Below are 21,209 nucleotides of genomic sequence, written 5' to 3'. Positions count from 1 at the left end.
ATTGATTTGAGATTATGATTATGTCATTTGAAAAAAGGACTTTCCGTTTTGAATTTTTCTTGGATGTTGGTATTTTTGTTATTTTACTTTTCAGTTGACTTGCAATTTAAAAACAAATATTCTAAAAAGAAAATATAAGAATAAAGATTTTCAGACCAGCTCTTTTCTAGTACTTATCTACTGACAAAACGATTCGACAAGAAGTAGAACATGAAGACCAAATGAAATGCACAGCCTAACGGGGTGAATTAAGTTTGAAATGTAGAAATTATAACCTTAACCAAACACGAATTGTTTTTTTGAGATCAGTGATTTCTCTAATTAACTAAGCATTACAACCCGTATGAAATGCAAAAAAAAACAACCCCAAGCTAATATAACAACGTTATTTGCCCTAATGTGGTATGTGTCAATCTATTACAAGTAGTACTACATATATGTTGATAACAAAATGGTCATTTAAAAACCGCACCATCCTGGTTTTGGCCCAGATCCTCTTCCATAATAATTGCACATCCATCTTTTGTTCCGCCAGAGAAAGCAATTGGATCGAACTTGGATGCAATTACCACCAGCGTGTCCCTGACACTTGCATCTATTCGGGCAACTTTGCCAAGCTATGTTGGTAAACCAATTCGTTTGTCGTGTGCATCTGCTCCAGTCTTCCCATCAGTCACCAAGCACATTCGAATAAGATGTAGGAATTTGCAGGAGCATAAGCAAAGACAAACTCAACAGAACCCCACAAAGACCAATATATCCCATTGCAGCTGAAATAATAAGATATTGTATAATATTAATTTCGTTACCGTTGATTTCTTTGAAAAAATAGCAGGGAAATATGCAAGTATGTGTTTATACAAATTCATACCAACAAAAATGAATAACCACAGGCCAATGAAATAACTGATAAATAAATAAACAACACAAACAATATAAAAAAAAGAAGATGTGGTATGATTGCCAACGCGACAACTCTCCACAAGAGATAAAAAATGACACAGAAATTAATAAATAGAGGTCACCGTAAGTTTTGGTTAACTAAGTTTAAGCTACAAAAGTTGTGAGGCGGTCAAGATTGGACAATATATAACGATCATAGTGGCCAAAGACCAAAGTGACCTCACTTTGTAAATGATATACCCAAGCCCATAATGCAACTGTATAACCAGTTTGGTTAACCTTTACTTCAAAGTACAAAACATATGACATAAACACGTATAATAACAAAGGGGTCAAGGTCAAAGACAATGTCCTAGCGATCTGACTTTGATATATGATACACCCCAAGCAACTGCAATTTCATACCAAATTATGTAAACCTAAGTTTTGAGAAAAAAAAACAATGAGGAAGACGAAAATTGGAAAAGGTTAAGGCTTTCATTGTGGACAAAGGTCAAAGTCAGGGCCGTCGTTACCTGACTTTTATATGCGACACATCCCATGATGCAGCGCCTGCATATACCAAGTTTGGTTTACTTAAATTGAACTGAACAAAAGTAATGAACCGGACACGAAGCATTACGGACAGACAGACAGAGAGACAAACAGACCAACATTCATATATGCACCCTAACTTTGTTCACGGGTTAAAAAAAAATGATAATGACAAAAACCTACAAGCAAAATACGGTAAAGGAGGTACTAGACAACCGCTAACTCCAATTGCAACGAACAAGTTTGGATTTAAAGAGTATACATCATAAAGAGAAGCGAATGATTATCAGAAAGTGCAATTATCAGAACTCTACCTTTCAGCCTAAGTCTTATCCTTCAACAGCGTCTAACGAAAACACAGCCGTAGTTAGCAATTGTACAATGAACCAAGAATTCAACTGTACATGTCAAAACAAAAGGATCGTACTTATTATGAAGATATTGTCTAGATAAACATTTTAACTGCAAGGTTTCAATTATGTTACAACTCAACCAATTCAACCATAATAAGGAACATTCTAATGCCACGACAAAGCAGCACTCGCACCAGCAAAGTGGAAAGGGATTAATATAAGTTGTAATCACTTGTTTTCCAATCAACTATAAATAAATATGTTTAAACTAAAACTGATCATAATATATAAAAACACGTAAGAGTTCCGCGTTGTCTACTTTTGCTGTTGATATGTTTTAGAGTGATAGGGGAATGCACATTATAGATTAAATTTATAATTATGGGGAAAAAATTATTAAAAATTTTCCTCTGGATACTATATTTTGATTGTAAGAAGCTTCTGTTCGAGTTTGGTAAAAAATAAAGGATGTTTGAAAATAAAGGATGTTTTATGAATCTAATAAATGTTTTAAAAACTTCAACTGCAGACTGTATGTAATGTTAACTGAAAGAAAAACTAAGTTCATTGATAAGTTATATACGGAAAAACAGGAAATATTTGTTTTCAAAATTTCCATCTAGATACTAGCTTTTGATCATAAACAAGGTTCTGTCCAATATAAAAAAAGAAGATGTGTTATGATTGCCAATGAGACAACTCTCCACAAGAGACCAAAATGACACAGAAATTAACAACTATAGGTCACCGTACGGTCAAGTCTGGTAGAAATCCAGTATCGTTTAAGAAAGTTATTAAAATTTCAAAAACTTTAACAATAGAGCGAATATTTTTAGCCGCCGCCGCCGACGACGTCGACGGAATCTAGGATCGCTTTGTCTTGCTTTTGCTCGACAAAAAGGACTGAAATAAAAGGAAAACGGGGAATGTGTCAAAGTGACAACAGCCTGACCATGAAAACAGCCCAAGGTCACGAATGGATCATCAATGCAGCGCAAAGTAAAATCAAGCACTCGGAGCCTGGCTTCAGTTGGCTACTGAACAATAATGTAAACTAACTTAGCAAAATGGACGCCACACTAAATTTCAAAATATACAAATTAACCAAAATAAAAACAAAAACACTAAACAAAAAAAAACAAAAAAAACGACACACGACTATCAAAGGCTAGAGGTTCTTGACCTGGGAAAGACCCACAAATACAGTGGATATAAACTTATTTTGAGAGGTCTCAACCCTCCCCTTTACCTATAGCTAATGTGGAATAAACAAACTTTCTATTAAAATTACTGAACCAAAATTCGAACCGTAATGTTCAATATTTACCTCAGAAAGAAGAGATGCATTATAAATGACTGCTTCTTTGCAGTTTTTTTTTATCATGTTTACTTCATGACAAAAAGAACATTTCTATTTTTCTCATAACGTAAACATATTTCGAAGATGACATATTGTTCAGAGCATTTTGTCACTTAAATATGTTATAGTGCCTATTAAGTGCTAATTAGTAAAAAAGTCAAATATTACAAAAAAGTTCACTCAATCATTTCTATAACTGATCATTTACTGATATTTTCCATATTTATTGTTTGGTAGGAGAAGTCTTATCAAAGCATTTTATGTCATAGATATTTTCATTTGTTTTCTATAGCAAATCAATCCCTACCAAAATTTTCCTAAAATGTGATTATTTACATGTTAAATCCTTTCAGTCAGTTTAACTGAGGTTTGCTCCTTGCATGTCAGTAACTGCTAGTATTCCTTCGTTATTTTTTTTTATTTCAACTTGGCTACAGGTATAGGGGATGGTTGAGATCTCACAAAACACATGTTTTATCCATGTCCCAAGTCAGGAATATCTAACCATTGTTAGTCTTGTTTGGTTTTTTTATTTTTAAAGTTGACTCTTTTATATATGTCGGAGTTTTATGTGGCGTTGAACTAGTTGGCATTCTTGTTGAAGCGGCCAGCTGAAGCCCGCCGCAGGGTGCGCTATTTTCTCGCTGGCTGCTCTGAAGACCCAATGGGGGTCTCGTGTTGTTTTTCTGCTCTTTGGACGTGTTTTTGTCTCATTGACACTTTACGCGTTTCCATGCTCAATTCTATTCATCTAGTGCAACACTTGTGGTGTTTTACAAGTTTAAGATCTTGATAGAAAACGTATACATAGTACTCCTGTTATTACAATTACTTTAACATTAAAATAGTTCTAGTTATGTAAACAAAAAATGACAACCCTTTTCCTCCCAAAACAAAAAGAATAAAAAGTACAAATGATGATAAACTAAATTATATTTATCAAAGCTTACCGTATATTGATCACCAGAAAACAAAAGAACCAATATTTTATATGATATACGTATCATATACAGCAAAATGACTGCTGTCATAGACCTTTGATTTTTCACTTCAATTATAACACTAGAAAGTGCCACCATATTACACTTACGAAATTGTAAGAAAGATGATATTTATTTCTAATTAGTTATCGCTTTAAAGTCAATTTTCAAATAACCTTTTCCTACTCAAACCGCCATCTTGTTATATAATAAGTATCAAAATCAAATTCCCTCAATTTGTCAGTTTTCAAGAGATTAATTATCATCATTTGTCAGTGATAAACGAATTGTTTTCTGATGTTACATTTCACAATTAATACCATTTCAAGTGCTTTTTGAATGTTAATTGACTTTCATTCTAGAAAATACTTCTCACATGTAATCTGTTATTTCAGGGTTTCCCAGTGTCGGATTCAGAATAGGGCGTAGAGGGAGTTCGCCCCCTTTTGGTCACCTAAATATTATCTCATGTTTCTCACGTTTTATTTAATTTGTTTGCATAAAATCTAAACTTTTATCGTAGGGTTACGGTATAGTTATCATAAACTTAGGAAAGCATCATACTAAGTCTACCAGTAGTTAGCACTTCGGTGTTGACATAAATATCAGTTATATGATAATTTTACCTGTTACAAAATTAAATTTTTCGAACAACTAAGGATTTTCTTATCCCAGGAATAAATTATCTTAGACATATTTGGCATAACTTTTTGGAATTGTTGGTCCTCAATGCTCTTCAACTTTGTACTTGTTTGGCTTTATAACTATTTTGATCTGGTGAGTCTTATGTAGACGAAACGCGCGTCTGGCGTATTAAAATATATATATTACTTATACTTAATATAAAATATTGGTTCTTTTGTTTTTTGCTGATCAATACACGGTAAGCTTTGATAAATTATTATCCTGGTACGTTTGATAACTATTAACACCACTAGGGCGATACCACTGCTGGTGGATGGTTCGTCCCCGAGGGTATCACTTTCCTAGTAGTCAGCACTTCGGTGTTGACATGTCATTTTTATAAATTTCCTGTTACAAAACTTAGATTTTTTCGAAAAACTATGGATTTTCTTATCCCAGGAATAGACTATCTAAGACGTTTTTGACACAACTTTTTGAAATTTTTGGTCCTCGATTTTCTTCAACTTTGTACTTGTTTGGCTTTATAACTATTTTGATCTGAGCGTCACTGATGAGTCTTTTGTAGACGAAACGCGCGTCTGGCGTATTAAATTATAATCCTGGTACCTTTGATAACTTTCTACAGAATATATTGGGAGCTTCACTCAAATCTGGTGCAATGTCCTTTTAAGATATTATTACACATATTAGGCAAAGAGACAAGAGTTTTTTTTTTAAGTGGATGCAATACGATAGATACTATATTACAGATGATACATGTGACATGTACCATTTCTATTCCTGGTGAAAATACATAATGATTGGCTATAGAAATACAACAAATTCCCCTTACTTGATATACTTCTGACTAGCCTTTATTTAGTTTTTCACTGAAGTAGATGAATTGCAGGTTAGGGACGTTTTAATTTTTATACAATTTTCAAGTAGCCTCTCTTTAATATGTAAATGTTAGAATATTGAAGAAAAACTACTTTTATCAATTAATGTGACGTCACAATTTACACACAGCTTTTAACTATTTGCATAAAATTAGAATAAACATGTCTAAAAACAGTTTTAAAACAAATTGATTGAAATTTTACAGAAACTTCGTTATGTGGTAGAATAGATGTTTGTCTCCGCACAAAACCTTTTAAAGCAAAATCGTAACTATATCTTTTGAATCATTAGCATTCATATATGCATAATCAATAAATAGTTAACAGGGGGAAAATCTCGACTTCCAATACTTAAAACAATAACGGTTCATATTCACGGGTGATACAATTATTCATGTTTATGCATTTTAAAGTTAGTTTTATTTACTCCAATCATTCATTTTCATCACTGTTGGTATCATTTTGTGTGCTAATAATGTGTAAAGCCCTGTACAAAAATAAGAAGCAGCAAAAAAAAAGAGAAGAAAAAAAAGCCGACTATCTGTCAAAATATTCTCTAAGGTACTTTTTGGTGGTTATCATGGTAATGTTTCTGGTCATACTAAATCAAGGTAGAAATAATCTATTAGGTGTGTATAGTCCTTGAAAATATTTACGTTGTGTGTGTGCTCTTAAAAATCAACAGTTTTAGAACTTATTGTCTTATATAAACTTATACAGCACTGGATATGCAGGTACAGTAAAAGCTTTAAACATTCAAAATAGGTATTGAGAAGGTGTGGATCTATATGCATAAAGACAACAGTGGTATATAACGCTGTTCGAAAGTCATAAGTCGATAGAGAGAAAACAAATCCGGGTTGCAAACTAAAGTTGAGGGAAACACATCAAATATAAGAGGAAAACAACGAAACAACAGATATACAAAAGTGCAACAAAAAACGAAACGACAATGCAACATACACAGATACGGGCTATTAGATAACAATTGCCGTTTTCCTGACTTGGTACAGGACATATTAAATAAACAATTTTTAACAAAAATGGTGGGTTGAACCTGGTTTTGTGGCTAGCAAATCCTCCCGCTTCCACGGCAATGTTAAATATGCAAATAGTTATTACAGGTACCAGGCTTATAATTTTAAATAAGACTCACCAGTGCATTCATGTCAAAATAGTTAAGAAAGCCAAACAAAGATGAAGAGCATTGATGACCCAAAATTCCAAAAAGTTGTGCCAAAGACGTTAAAATTTGTAATGGTGTCCATAAAAATTTACGGAGTGTCATTTTTAATCTTTCCTCCTTCTGGGTAAGGAGCACACTCCTGTATATGAAGTCCGTATAGTGTGAACATGCACGGCATTACGTATCAACTGAGATATGTAAACACCATGCGAAGGGGCAGAGGGTATGATACTGCTGAGAAATGGGAAATTGTTAATTGGGAAGTTGAAATTTTTGCGTTTGTTATATATTTAAGTGAGAAGTCGTCCATCTGCGCCAATATCGAGGAAAAGATCAAGGTATGAAGCAGTCCTTCTAGTATCAGTAGTATCCTTAATTTTATGTTCACTGGGATATATGAGATGTAAGAGTTGGCTGAAATATGGGTTATTCAGTGATAGGACATCATCAATATATCTGAAAGAAAAATAAGAGAATTTCGCAAGGTGCTTTTTCTGTCTTTTAGAATGTTCTTAATGAATTCTGCTTCATACGGGTACAAAAACAAATCGGTCGTAAGGGGTGCACAATTTGAACCCATTGGAATATCGACTATCTATTGAAATATCAATCCTCCAAACTCAACAAATATATTATCGATAAAAAAGTCCAGCATTTTTATAATATCATCTTCTGTATATTTTCTGGTAGTTTCAGTGTGGTTCTTCACCAAATAAGAATTATGATAACCCAAAACAAGAAATTTATATCTACGATTCCCATTTTAATAGAAAACGCTCTGTTTAATGAGATGGTGAAGTCGACCTTTGAACTGCGCATGGGGAAAAGTAGTGTAAAGCGGAGAAAAATCAAAAGACTTGAAAATTTTTGAGAATCCACATTTGGTTAACACCACTACTGGTAGAATATATCTCATCACAATTTTTTTGAAGGCCATATTTTACTGCAGAAAGAATAGTAGTTAGTGCTTAAGAAAGATGTTTAGTTGAACATTTTGATGATCCAGCTATGTATCGTTCTTTATATGTGTTTTATGAAGTTTTGGTATCCAGTATAATGACGGTAATTTTTTTTTTCGTTTTCTTTGATGTTGATACCAAAAGAAAGAAGGACATAGTTGTGATTTTGTAATATTTCATCCTTTGTAAATGATGTGACAGAATATATACGATTACCAGTTGTTCTTTTTATTCCAAGCTCTGCTGTGAGAGATTGCAAATAATGGCTTTTACATATGAAGACAGAATCATAAGAGGCTTTATCTGCTGGAACAACTTCATATTTGTCATTAAAAGAGGATTAAGCATCCACAACCTCCGGATTCTTGAAAGGGTTTGCAACCCATGTTCTCATATTACATCGTAGTTTCTGAATGTTCTTCTGAATGCATGATCGAACAGCTTTGATCCATTCAGACAGAGGGTCCAGTTTTGGTTCGTCTGGTTCGCGCTTCATCCATTTTCTTGCATAAAAGAGGGACGAAAGATACCAAAGAAACAGTCAAACTCATAAATCGAAAACAAACTGACAACGCCATGGCTAAAAATGAAAAAGACAAACAAACAACAGCACACATGACACAACATAGAAAACTAAAGAATAAACAACACGAACCCAACCAAAAAACTAGGGGTGATCTCAGGTGCTCCGGAAGGGTAATGCTCAACTGCATCCATCTGAAACCTGAAGTTCTTTTTTCAGTTGATGGGCTGGGGAATACTATATGTTGGTCCCTTGGCTAACAACCTTCTTTGTTGTTCATTGGTAACGATGCCAAGGTCGTCAGTAATAACATGACCAGACTATAACTGTATTGTGACGATGCACATGAGCAATCTGGAGGCTTTGATTTCAGATCTTTGAGGTTAAAGGCCTCTAAAACCCTCTTGTGGTTGAAAATCTTGGATGTAATAGACTTGGTGTAAGTATACGAAATTAAAGGTGTAGCTTCATTTTTGAAGTACTAGTAATCAGGTATAGTTTTTGGTTATATTAATATCGCCTTAACCTTTATTGGCAAGTTCTACCTTAAAAAAAAATCCTTATTTTTGGATGTATTCGGTACGGGTTTGAATAGTCTATGGTTAGTAATATTCATTTTTATTGCAACTAATCTACACAAAACAGAACTAGAATTAATAACGGAAGTATTTTGGGCCTCTTGAAATAGTAAATAAAAGTATAAACCACACATGAAATTGATAATTATGCTTTCAAATTAGCTGACTGAAATATGTGTTATTAGAGAAAGCAAACATTTAGGGAGCAACCATTTAACTTCAATGGGGGGACAGGTATGGTTTTTTGTCGAAGTCATGAAAGTGCTAACATTTTGTTTAGTCTTTCGACAGTATCAATCTTTTATTTTTAAATTAACACTATAACAATGTATAAGGTATAGCGAAAATCTGGAATGAGACTTTTTTTTCATCTGCTTAACCACAATATTTTTTCTCATCAAATTGGGGATAAGATTGTTTGTTAGAAAACCCCCCATAACCCCTTCCATTGAAGTTAAATGGTCGTTCCCTTATAAGACATATAAGCAAGGTTCAGCGTCAGCTGACAAAAACATGGTAGGGATACACACCATACACACAGTGATACATTCTTCTGCATCACCTGCCTTTGTTAAAAATACTACCATACTCTTTGGTGAACAAATTATATGAAAGTTTCTATCAAACCATTTGTATCCCATTATTTTTATTAGGGAAATGTCTGTACTAAGTAAGGAATATGACAGTTGTTTTTTCTTTTGTTCTGTTGATTGATAGCGTTTGATTTTGTAATTTTTAATGAACTTTCCAAATTTGATTTTTCCTTGGAGTTTGTATTTTTTTTAAATATTTTTTCATGAATGCACAATGTCATTACGTGTAGAAAAGAAGAAGAACACATGTTTCTATATTCCATTGTTCTTGAGGAAAAGATGAAAAATATCGAGATAAAGTTTGGAATAGAATACCAAGGAACTCTAATTTATAGATAGATGCTGATAAACGTAATACCATGTTTAATATTTGCATACCATTACAAATGGATATGTATGGAAAATAAGAAGTAGCAGAAGGTGACACGTTATCAATTACTGTTTATCTAAATATACCACCATTATACTTTATGACGGAAACAAGCATTAAAGTGCAGCACTATTTGATGTATGCTTCAATAAAAAAACGTTCCTATATACAAGAGAGTCGGAAGATACTAAAGACATATTCAAAACAGTACAATGATGTTTTTATTTTATTTCATGACATGCACACATAGGTTTTATTTTATTTCATGACATGCACATATAAATATATATTTTCCCCTTCAATATGATTATCAACTTTTGCTTCTTGATAACACAACATTTTATATATTTAACACGTTAGAGTAGGATATGTTTACCCTTCTTGGCATCTATGAAGAGTATAATTTTTATCTTGATACCAGAATGTCATAACGTAACACTGAATGTATATTCGGGGTGTATATTGAAGGCGGGTCTGTAAACAATTATATTTTCTTACAAAATTTGTGTTCTAAAATATTTTGAAGACTTGATTTATTATTTTACTGACCAGTAAAGGAATATGCTTTTTGAATTTATCTCCATTACAACATCATCATAACTCACATACACTCAGGTTATTAGCTCGCCTAGCTTTTCCCATCACTTTGCGTCCGGCGTCGTCTGTTAACTTTTACAAAAATCTTCTCCTCTTAAACTATTGGGCCAAATTTAACCAAACTTGGCCACAATCATCATTGGGGTATCTAAGTTAAAACAAAATGACCCGGCCAGCTAACCAAGATGGCCACCATGGCTAGAAATAGAACATAGGGGTAAACTGTAGATTTTGGCTTATAACTCTGAAACATAAGCATTTAGAGCAAATCTAACATGGGGTAATATTGTGTATCAAGTCAAAATCTTTCTGCCCTGAAATTTTCAGATGAATAGGACAATCGGTTGTTGGGTTGCAGCCCCTGAATTGGTAATTTTAAGGACATTTGGCCGTTTTTGGTTATTATCTTGAATATTATTATAGATAGAGATAAACTTAAAACAGCAATAATGTTCAGCAAAGTAAGATCTACAAACAAGTCAACATGAGCAAAATGGTCAATTTACCCATTACGGGGTTATTGCCCTTTATAGTCAATTTAAACAGTTTTCACAAATTTTGGTAAATTTTTACAAAATGTTTTTCTTTTAACTACTGGGCAAAGTGCATCATAGATAGATATATTGTTAACAGCAAGAGTGTTCACAAAGGTAATATCTACAAACACATCACCATCACCAAAACACAATTTTGTCATGAATCCATCTGTGTCCTTTGTTTAATATGCATAGACCAAGGTGAGCGACACAGGCTCTTTAGAGCCTCTAGTTTTAAACAACTACTAGTATAACACCTAGCTGATATAGAGTTAATACTTCTAAGCGTATCTGTCTGTGTCAAAAAGTCATTAAATTCTTACACTATAATACAGGTGAGAGGTTTAGCTAGCTTTAAAACAAGGTTTAATCCACAATTTCCTACATCATAAAATGCCTGTTCCAAGTCAGCAATTTGAGTTATTATCCAGGGGTTGAAGTCATAAAACTTTGCTCAGTGCTCGAAGCACAAGAATCATGCTCGAAACATGAAATCCAACATTTTGATTGGTTGATTTTGGAGTACGAGTACAAAAAACTGACTCCAAAGTTTTATGACTTCAAGGCCAGTCGTTTGTTGTTTTTTAGCTTTTGATTTTCTATTTGATAACGTAGTTTCCTTCTTGAATTTTCTTTGGAGTTCGGAATTTTTGTTATTTTACTTTTTCTGTCAGATACCTTTCGAGTATTTATTTGCATATAAGTGCAGGTGGTGAATTACGTCCTGTACCTTGGATAATGACAAAAGAGCTGCGAGGTTTATTCGACGAAAAATCAAGGCGAACTAAAGATCCAGAGAAAATTACAACACTTAAAATTGGATATCGCCATTGTTCCCATGTGAACATTAAGTCTGTGAGATTACTTAAAATGAATACCCAACACTTTGACTAGATTTTTGGCTCGTTTAATTTTAAGTTTTGAAAAATTGTTTACTTGACCAGTTTGATTATTGGAGAAAATATATTTATACATCTTTGGTAATGTGCATCATCTTTTAAACATTTTAGAATGTTGAAAGACAATGAAAGAAAAAAAATTGGTACAAATGTAATATAACTCAAGTAAGGGAAAGAATGCCACCAAAGCTCCAAAAGAGACATTTTGTTGTTGTGATGTTGAACAAATATATAGTAGATGAAAATGACAAAATGAAAACTGCCAACAAGCTTACAAAGATACAACTTTGAAACTTTGTTTCATGTGCTTGCATTTTTTTGTGTCATTTCCGTTTTCCCCTAGTTTAGAAATATATAGGGATGACTTGTTGATGAAACCTTTATAATATCAGAAATCTCATACAGCAATCGCAAATATAGTGCCTGTTTTTGTTTATTAAATGGTAGTGTTGTTGTTGTTGGTTGGTTGCTTTACGCCACATTAGCATAAATGGTAGTTGGACGTTAACATATTTATTCTTATTTTGAAATACATTAGCTATAAACCAAGGATTAATACACCACTTTCTTCATAAGAAAATGCCTGCACCAAGTCAGGAATATGACAGTTGTTATCCATTCGTTTAAGATGCTTGAGCTTTAGATATTGCCATTTGATTAGGGACTTTCTTTTTTGAATTTTCCTCCCAGATGTTTTTGTGAGTTTACTTTTTAGACTGGTCAGTTGATGGCTTTATATGCAAATAAATAATAAAACAATATCAAAAGTTTATTTTAATCCCACATTTTCCAGGAATTGTTTTGAGACAAGTAATCATCTACGAATTTATATATCAGCAATCAGCTTATCTCATGTTGAACTAACAGATCAGTTTTTGTATACAGTAAATTAAGAAATTATTGGGATTTTGTCATTTTAGACTAAACTATGATTTTAATGTTTGGTATAATGAGAAAAATCCTTTATTCATATAAAAAATTTCAAAATTAGAGTTTAAATTAATGCAATTATAACCATGTCCCATTTTTCAAAATAATAAAAACATCGCAATATATTCTGATTTGGAGTAGACAGATAAGTTTAATTCTAAATCATGAGGAAACATTTTAGAACTATAAGCCATGGGATAATTAAAGAAAATACTAATTTTTTTTTAAATATCTGTATTCAAAAGAACAACAGCTTACTGCAATTGGAATATACATGTATATATACTACATATGTATCAACAGGAATTGCATAAATTTTAACAAACCTAAATAAATAAATACATAAAACATTATTTTCACTTTTTTTACTAAATACTTCTAGCTCATACAGTTAAATTGCAAAACAAAATATTTTACTTTACATTTTTTTTATAATGTTACTAAAGTCTATATAAAATCTTCTGACATGAAAAGAAAAAAAAACATTTATGGATACACAAGTTTTAGAATTTTTCAAACAGTTCAAAACAGAGAAACAATTACATTAGTCACAAAAAGAACTGCCCTGAGAGTAAAAAAAACTGGGATTTTCTTTTAAGATTCTAACTTAACACATGTTACTGGTCAATGAGAACACTACATGATACAAACAAAATTTACATATTAAACTACACCACTACCTGTGAACATTGAGAAACATTATTCAGATATCTCCCCTTACGTCTTCACCTAGTAATACAATTTGTTAATTCAGTTAAAAGGAGTTATTTATCTCCCTTCTTATAAGATTTATTTTCTCTGCTCTTTTCTCAATGAAGAACTTTAAGGTTTAAATATAGCAGTGGCTGATCCAAGGAAAACATAGGAAATATGCTCCCTCAATGATTGCCAATATAAATCTTTTGTTTCTCACAGTTTATATGCCTTAAATTAGGCAACAGTAGTATACCGCTGTTCAATACTTACTTACTTACTTACTTGCTGCCCTTGTACGCCATTGGCTGTTCAATAGTCATAAGTTAATTAAGCAAAATCAAATCATACTAACAAACTAAAATGGATTGAAACACTTCAATCCTAAAAGAAAAACAACAAAACAACAGAAATACTGAACTAAAGCAAAACAAAATGCCAACATACATAGAAACGGACTGTAGATTAAACAACTGTTTTTATCTTAAGTTTTCTTTTGGCAGTATACATTAGGTTTTCTGGAGTTACTACCTTCCCTTTCAAACATCAGTTATCTACTTCTATATAAGGTTCACTTTTTTGTCCAGATCCATTCTTTATTGTATTTGTATAAACTCTGCTAGGTGGCTTTGTTAAGGGGAGATAACTTAAAAATGTTTTTCTTTGTAACTAATAATTCATGGTGCATAAATAAAATAACACATCTATGAAGCACATGCAAAAATAACCTCTAAGCATTCCAAACTGAATACCATCTTATTACAGAATGGTAATTACATTGTTATATGTATGTATATTCATTGGTTAAACCAATGAATGTAGATCTACATACCTTTTTTCAGAAAATATGTGATATATTCTTAATAATTTCATATAATAAACTTACAAGAAATCATTTTCAGGCAAATAAACAATACCTAATTTATCAAAATATAATCAAAAATAAATTTTACAATAAATTCAGAAAAGAAACATTATGAGAAAGATATACATGAAAAATATTTCATGGATAGCTATAAAATAGTAAATATATCTATGGCACAAGACTTTAGTTGCTATCCTTCATCTTGACAGTTGTTTGAATATCTTCAACAAATATTTGAAGCTTTGCAAGATCAATATGGTTCCTGCAACTATTTAGCCATCTGCTATCATGCTTTTATAAATGTACATTTAAAATAAAGAAAAAATAAACCTGACAACCATAACCATACAATATATATAAGTATTTTGCTTTCATTGAAAAATATAGCTGCACTCACAGAGTTAATTACGGTAAATTCAAAAATTATTGTGTGCATTTATTATTGCGATTTTGTCATTTTAGACTAAAATGTGATTTTTATCTTTCTATCTTTGAGATATTGCAGAAAGATACTGTTTATTTCATATATAAAATTTCAATATGCTAGTTAAAATTATTGCAATTACAACAAAAATTTCAATTGAGAATAAGACAAAATAATACAGAAAAATGTGACGTTAGTTAGTTGCATACAATTCTCATCAAAATAATCTTAAAATCCAGATATATCTATTTTCTCATGTGAGGTAGTTCATGCAACAAGATAAACTAAAGATTTACATCAGAGTAACTGATTCTTGTTACATCAAACTCAAAGGGCCATGGACAAAAATTAACAGGTACATTCAATAAACAATTTCTTGTTTTGATAGTTAATTTAGTCTTATAACCTACAAGAGGATATTATTTAAACCTTTTAAAGAATTTGAAAGAACTCTTCTAAAAGTGCATATTTATAAATCTATGACAATACAAAAATGTACTGTAAATTCAGAGATTTTTTATATATATTTATAATTTCGAAAATTACAAGGACAAAACTTGCATGTACCATTTCTTATAATATTTTTTTTTCCATTGGTATCAAAATTAGTTATTTAAATGCATGCAAAAATATCAAATTTACAATACAAGAGGTCATTCACATTTATGATAAAATCAATGCTGACCCTTCAGTTTGAATAAATAAGCTATATGGATTTAAATAAAAAATGTTAAAAGTTATGATGAAACTTCTTTAGCTTGATTTGGCAAAACTTTTAGGAATTTTGGTCCTCAATGCTCTTCAACTTCGTACTTTATTTGTCCTTTTCAACTTTTTTGGATTCAAGCGTCACTGATGAGTCTTTTGTAGACAAAATGCCCGTCTGACGTATATACTAAATTTAGTCCTGGGATCTATGATGAGTTTATTTCCAGGCTGTACTGGTTCTAAATGAGTATTAACACAAATGTGAAGTATTATTTTTGAATAGGCTCCGACAGAAAGAACAGAAATTGACTTTTAAATATCTGATATGGAACATAAAATAGCAATTATCATACCATCTGAAGCATAATTTACAATAAAATTATTCATGTTTCCCATTAAAAGTACAGAAGTATAAGTTTTGCTTGAAAACATAGTATAGTACTGCAATGGGAATAACACATCTGTGAGGGACTATATTTATTACTGCTTTTAAAGTTATATAATACTGCAGAAAATAGACTTCTAACCTCAACTAGAAGAAAGCAAGAATGAAAAAAAATGTCTGTCAAACATCCATACTTATAAAAGAAATGTAATCTGATATGTAATCATACAATTTTCTTTGCAAAAATTTCGTTGTTAGAACTTATATAATATCATCTCTGGATACTTTAGTGTTTTTGTAAACTTTTTATTGTTAAGTGTTTTTGTTTATTTTTATTGAAGAAAATCTAAAGATAGTTTAAAAATTTCCACAAAAGTAATGGCTAATCATATTAAATTATAAAGAAATAAAAAACAATAAAAATACACAACTAAAAAGTTAAGTAAAAACACAGGTAAACACCAAAAAAACACAAAAGAAAGAAAAAGAAAAAGTAGAAAATTTTTCATAATACTATATCTCTGAATATAAAGTGAAATTCACAAAACCAAAAGACAAACAAATCAAAACAAAAAGAATTACACACTATTGGTTTTATTTAAGTTGAAAATTCACATCTACAGAACAGAAAAGACAAGAATCACAAGGAACAAGTATTTTGATTGTACTATGCACAGAAAATAAAATGTTTTTCCCAAAGAAATAATTAAGATGCTAAATGACAAATTCAATATTACAAGTAACTATGAGAGGACACACTGAAATATTTTTCATGCTTCATAAATAGAACTGAGTGATATGCTGCAAGTTTTTTTTGTCAAGATCCTGAATTATTGAAAATAAAAATTAAGCATTGATCAATGAACTATGAAAATGAGGTCAAAGTTAAGTAAATTAGGTCAGATAAACATGCACACTTTACAATGATTCTATGTATTAAATAGTGCTGACCTTTCAATTACAGTAACTTAAAATAACCCACATATAATTGGGAAAACCTATACAGGTCACTGAACCATGAATAAGGAGATGGAATCTGAAAATAACCCACATATAATTGGAAAACCTATACAGGTCACTGAACCATGAATAAGGAGATGGAATCTGAAAATGTACAAAAATATGGATTATTCAGCTCCCTTACTTTTAATAGTTAAATTTTATGGAAAGCATATATATAGTGTAACCTGTGTAATCAATCTGTCACACTGGGGGAAAAGACAAAAATGTCAGATTAAGCAGGGTGTCGAAATACTCAGGTTTTTTTCTGCAAGGAAAGGCGTATTTTGGGACCATGAAAATGTGTTGGTTAAAGCAGATTGCTGGAGAACTCAGGTGTCAGATTCGGCAGGTTACACTGTATTTCACTTTTCTTTTGTATTAGCAAACCTTACATATCTTAAATAATGTTGCAGGTGAGACAATATGAAAAACGATAATACAGAAAAGCATATATGATTACAAGTAAATTTATTCAAATATAAATGATCTAAATCATCTTGGTAAAAAAACAAATAAACATAACAATCTAATAAATGATTAACCGGGAAAATAAAGGAATGTTTCAGAAGGTGTTCAATAAAAGCAATTTTTTGGAGGGGACAAATGAGGAGAAAAGCTAAAATATATGCCATAATTAAATGACTTTTTGTGACCACAATCAAACTTTATACTTATATCTATCTGAAGGCATTGGTTCTCATTAAAAGAACTATACAATGAGAGATTAATTTTTGAATCCAGTAAATTACATTTGTCATGGCTTGCATAGAATCAAGATTTACGTAGTTTATATAGCTACTATTAAAAAAGCTTTCATGATATATTTTTGTCAATACTTCTTCATCAGAAGACTCAGATCAGCAGTTTAAATAAAAGACAACGAAAGCACTCTAATGCAGTAGTACAGAAAATGCTAATATCAGAAACTTGAAGAAATCATAATTTTTTTAATAATATACAGGAAAATATTTTTCATTAATAGCCGCCATATACCAGATTTTTTTTTCTATTCATCCTGATCAATAGTTATGGTACAGAAAATTTTCCTGTGTAAAGCTTATCATTGTATGTAGATCAATGAGAAATTGAAGAATTCTGTAAAATGCACTTATATAAATAAAACTCAGAGTACTATTAAAGATTTACTTAAATCTTAATTTTGCTTCATGAAGGCAGTGAAGTTTAGAATTGGATTTTTGGATACATTAACAGTAAAAATATTTCAACATATTTATAAGGAATAGATAGGTCATTGAAATAAATATTTTAAATAAAAATTCAACATACCATAATTCATTTAATATATAGACATCAATAACAAAACACAAAGAAAAAAAGAAGGAAAAAATAAATAACGTATACAAACAATATGTATCCTTACAAATTTATTGATAAATTTATAAAAGAAGCTTTTCATAGCACCATATCTTTACAATATATAGAAAAAAAAGAAGAAAAAAATTAAGTATTACTTTCTTTAAATATTATGATAATAACACTGGCCTGGATCGATGGTGGGTAATACTTGGTAAATATTTATCAGAATAATAAATAATCTTCTTTTCCAAAAAAAATTAGAAACACTTGTTCAAGTAATAAGTTAGTTTCTTTAACAAAATAAACCTGTTTTAATCTTAAGAGCAATGCTTTTGTTAAAGACAATAATCAGAAATAATAAATAAATGATATTCAATAAAAAAAGGTTTTTTTAAAGGGTAGCTACAAAAATTTTACTTTTGAAGGATGCTTGTCAAAAGGATATCAAAATGGATAACATATATATAATGAGACACTCGATGTATTTAAGTAGCTGACTCAATGTGAGCTGGAAACCTCCCTTCAATGCGTTTTTACCAATCTATAAATAAGTTTCCTATTACAGCAAACACATTATTATTCAATAGTTACAACAATTCAGTCACACATGATATTTTCACAAACACACCAGCAGAAACTCTACTACACGTCACATCACACTTCTTCATTTACACAGCATAGATCACCACACCATCAAAATATTCCTTAATTCAGTTATACATACACAGACACACATATTTGTGTATACCCCTTTACTTTCAAAGGATAAAAATTGATGGAATGTATATTCATTTTAAAAATGTTCAAATAATAAATAAATCACATATAAAAAACAACAATATACCATTAAAATTGCATACCTCATTTTTACAATACAAATTGTACATTTACTACAGACTTGCCTTTTCCCCAAAAATATTTACATATTTTTTGTGCACATTATTCATCTAACACAATCACCTATAAATTCCTCCTATCAAGGTGCACCCCATTCATGTTTAACTTTATCTTCTTCTATATGTTCTACTTTCCATTTCTGTGTATCAGATGATTGATCACATGGATTCATAAATAGTTCTTTATTACTTGGATCACAGTCTAAACACTGATTACTTATTGGATGAAATATTTGTTTTGTGTCCTGAAAAAGAGCAGAAAAATATTGCTGTACAATAATATTAAGAGTAACCATTTCAAAGAGCAATATGGCAACACACAGTTCAAATCAGTAACTTTAAAAAAAAAAAGAGGATGAATCCAGTTGCTACATTTTAAAGATTACAAACCATGTGCGATAGCTAGGTAAAGGGTTAAACCAAGACCTGTTCAAAGAAATCACTTAAATAATTGGCATTTTCTGCTTCTTTTTAAGCATGCATACGTTTTCTTCTTCAAAAGTTGTATAAACAAATAGCTCATGGAATTGACTTGGTAAACAGTTGAAGGAATAATGATTTTTCTTTTAAAAACAGATAGAAATGACTGCAAGATGTGATTAGTTACTTAAACTATGATCAAATACAATTAAAACTAACCTCATAATCACTTTCGTTTCTGAAAAGTTACTTTTTATAGAATTTGTACCTAAAATTAAGCAGTAAGCTCTGGGAATTCATGTTATCTCTACAAATAAAATATTTCTCTGTGATTTTTGGGATAATGCTAAGCTAAGATGCAACTAGAACTTATGATAAAATAGGTATTTATTATTACTTACTATATTATATTTGAATCGTCGATTTCCTTTCATACCATGACAATTATATAACAGTACTGGTGCCTTCCTTATAGGTCGTGATATATATTTATTATTACTTACTATATTATATTTAAATCGTTGATTTCCTTTCATACCATGACAGTTATATAACAGTACTGGTGCCTTCTTTATAGACTGTGATACATCAAAACATACAGATCTCCTTCCTGGACGAATGTCTTTATGCCACGTAAGTTCTATGTTCTGTAATATATATTTTCTTATTTAATTATAAACATGATAAAGAAAATACAACAACTTATCTTGAATGAGGAATTTTATTTCATTTAAACTCAACCTAAATATAAAATGACCTTTCAACAAAGAAACTAATGAACACTTTGAACAATAATAACCCTTAAGGTGGTATGGGAGTCTAAAATAAAAATGATAGAATTTGTTTATACTTTGTCAAAATGTAGTATCTATTGATACATGTTCAAAAATATTATAAAAATGATAGGTCACCGCGCATTTTTTCAAGCTACAGGTTGTGACAAAATGACAAATTTTGTATGGATTATACAGGAAAAAACAACATTTTGTGAATAGAAACTAAACGAAATGATAGAATTGTAAAATAAATTAGGAAAAGATTGCTTTTAGACAATGCTTTGAGAATATCAAAAGAAAAGATAGGGTCACCGTACGTTTTTTCCGGCTAAAAGACAAAATAGGAAAATTTCATGTAGAGTCCTGCAGAAAATGCACTGTTTTAGAGTTACCTCCCCTTAAATTGCCAATTTAAAAATATTCAAAAAACAACCAAAAATAATCTAAACTTGTTGAAATATTAATATTTATAAGTTATATTCTTATAAATTGGTTCTTTTCAATGAAAATTCACATTAAAAATCTGCACTCCTGCATCAAATTTTGCTAACTTGATAGAAAATATGGACCTTAGATTCTCTGTTTTTCACAATCCAAGATGGCGAAAGACACCCATACCACCTTAACTTTCCTTATTGTCTTAAGATATACATCTATTCATCAAAACCTGTCTTGTCAGGTCACACTATTCTTGTCACAATATAATACTAACTATGCATTTTGAACCTTAATCAAAAAGCCACCTCTCTTAAGGTTAGTTGACTTTAGTGACCTTTATGTGGGGGCATTCCCTATGCGCGCATTTGGGGATGAAAATGTTTTACGTATGGCGCAGCTTTTATTACATTTGCGCGCATTCATTTTACAGGTAATCTCAGGTAAAAATATAAATAAAAATT

At 31.0% G+C, this 21,209-nt stretch overlaps 1 protein-coding gene and 1 long non-coding RNA gene across 2 annotated transcripts in view; both read right to left on the bottom strand.

Moving 5' to 3' along the window:
• Nucleotides 1-372: 372 nt before the first annotated feature.
• Nucleotides 373-4,232, bottom strand: LOC143043333 (uncharacterized). The gene is made up of 2 exons (XR_012968317.1): nucleotides 4,101-4,232; nucleotides 373-770 (listed from the first exon to the last, which is right to left on the bottom strand). It is a non-coding gene; the product is annotated as an uncharacterized LOC143043333 (long non-coding RNA).
• An 8,423-nt stretch (nucleotides 4,233-12,655) lies between these two features.
• The window catches only part of LOC143042089 (putative polypeptide N-acetylgalactosaminyltransferase 10), a 30,978-nt gene continuing 22,424 nt past the window's right edge, over nucleotides 12,656-21,209 (bottom strand). Inside the window, exons 12-13 of the mRNA XM_076214331.1 lie at nucleotides 20,038-20,181; nucleotides 12,656-19,359 (exon numbers count right to left, since the gene is read on the bottom strand). Coding sequence (XP_076070446.1) covers nucleotides 19,195-19,359; nucleotides 20,038-20,181 — 309 coding nt within the window. The 3' untranslated portion in view covers nucleotides 12,656-19,194. The remainder of the gene's footprint in view (nucleotides 19,360-20,037; nucleotides 20,182-21,209) is intronic.

This window comes from Mytilus galloprovincialis, chromosome 8 (genome assembly GCF_965363235.1).
Source record: "Mytilus galloprovincialis chromosome 8, xbMytGall1.hap1.1, whole genome shotgun sequence".
NCBI classification, from domain to species: Eukaryota; Metazoa; Mollusca; class Bivalvia; order Mytilida; family Mytilidae; genus Mytilus; species Mytilus galloprovincialis.
The sequence above is the reverse complement of the archived record's forward strand: the minus strand, read 5'-3'. Positions and strand labels throughout refer to the sequence as shown.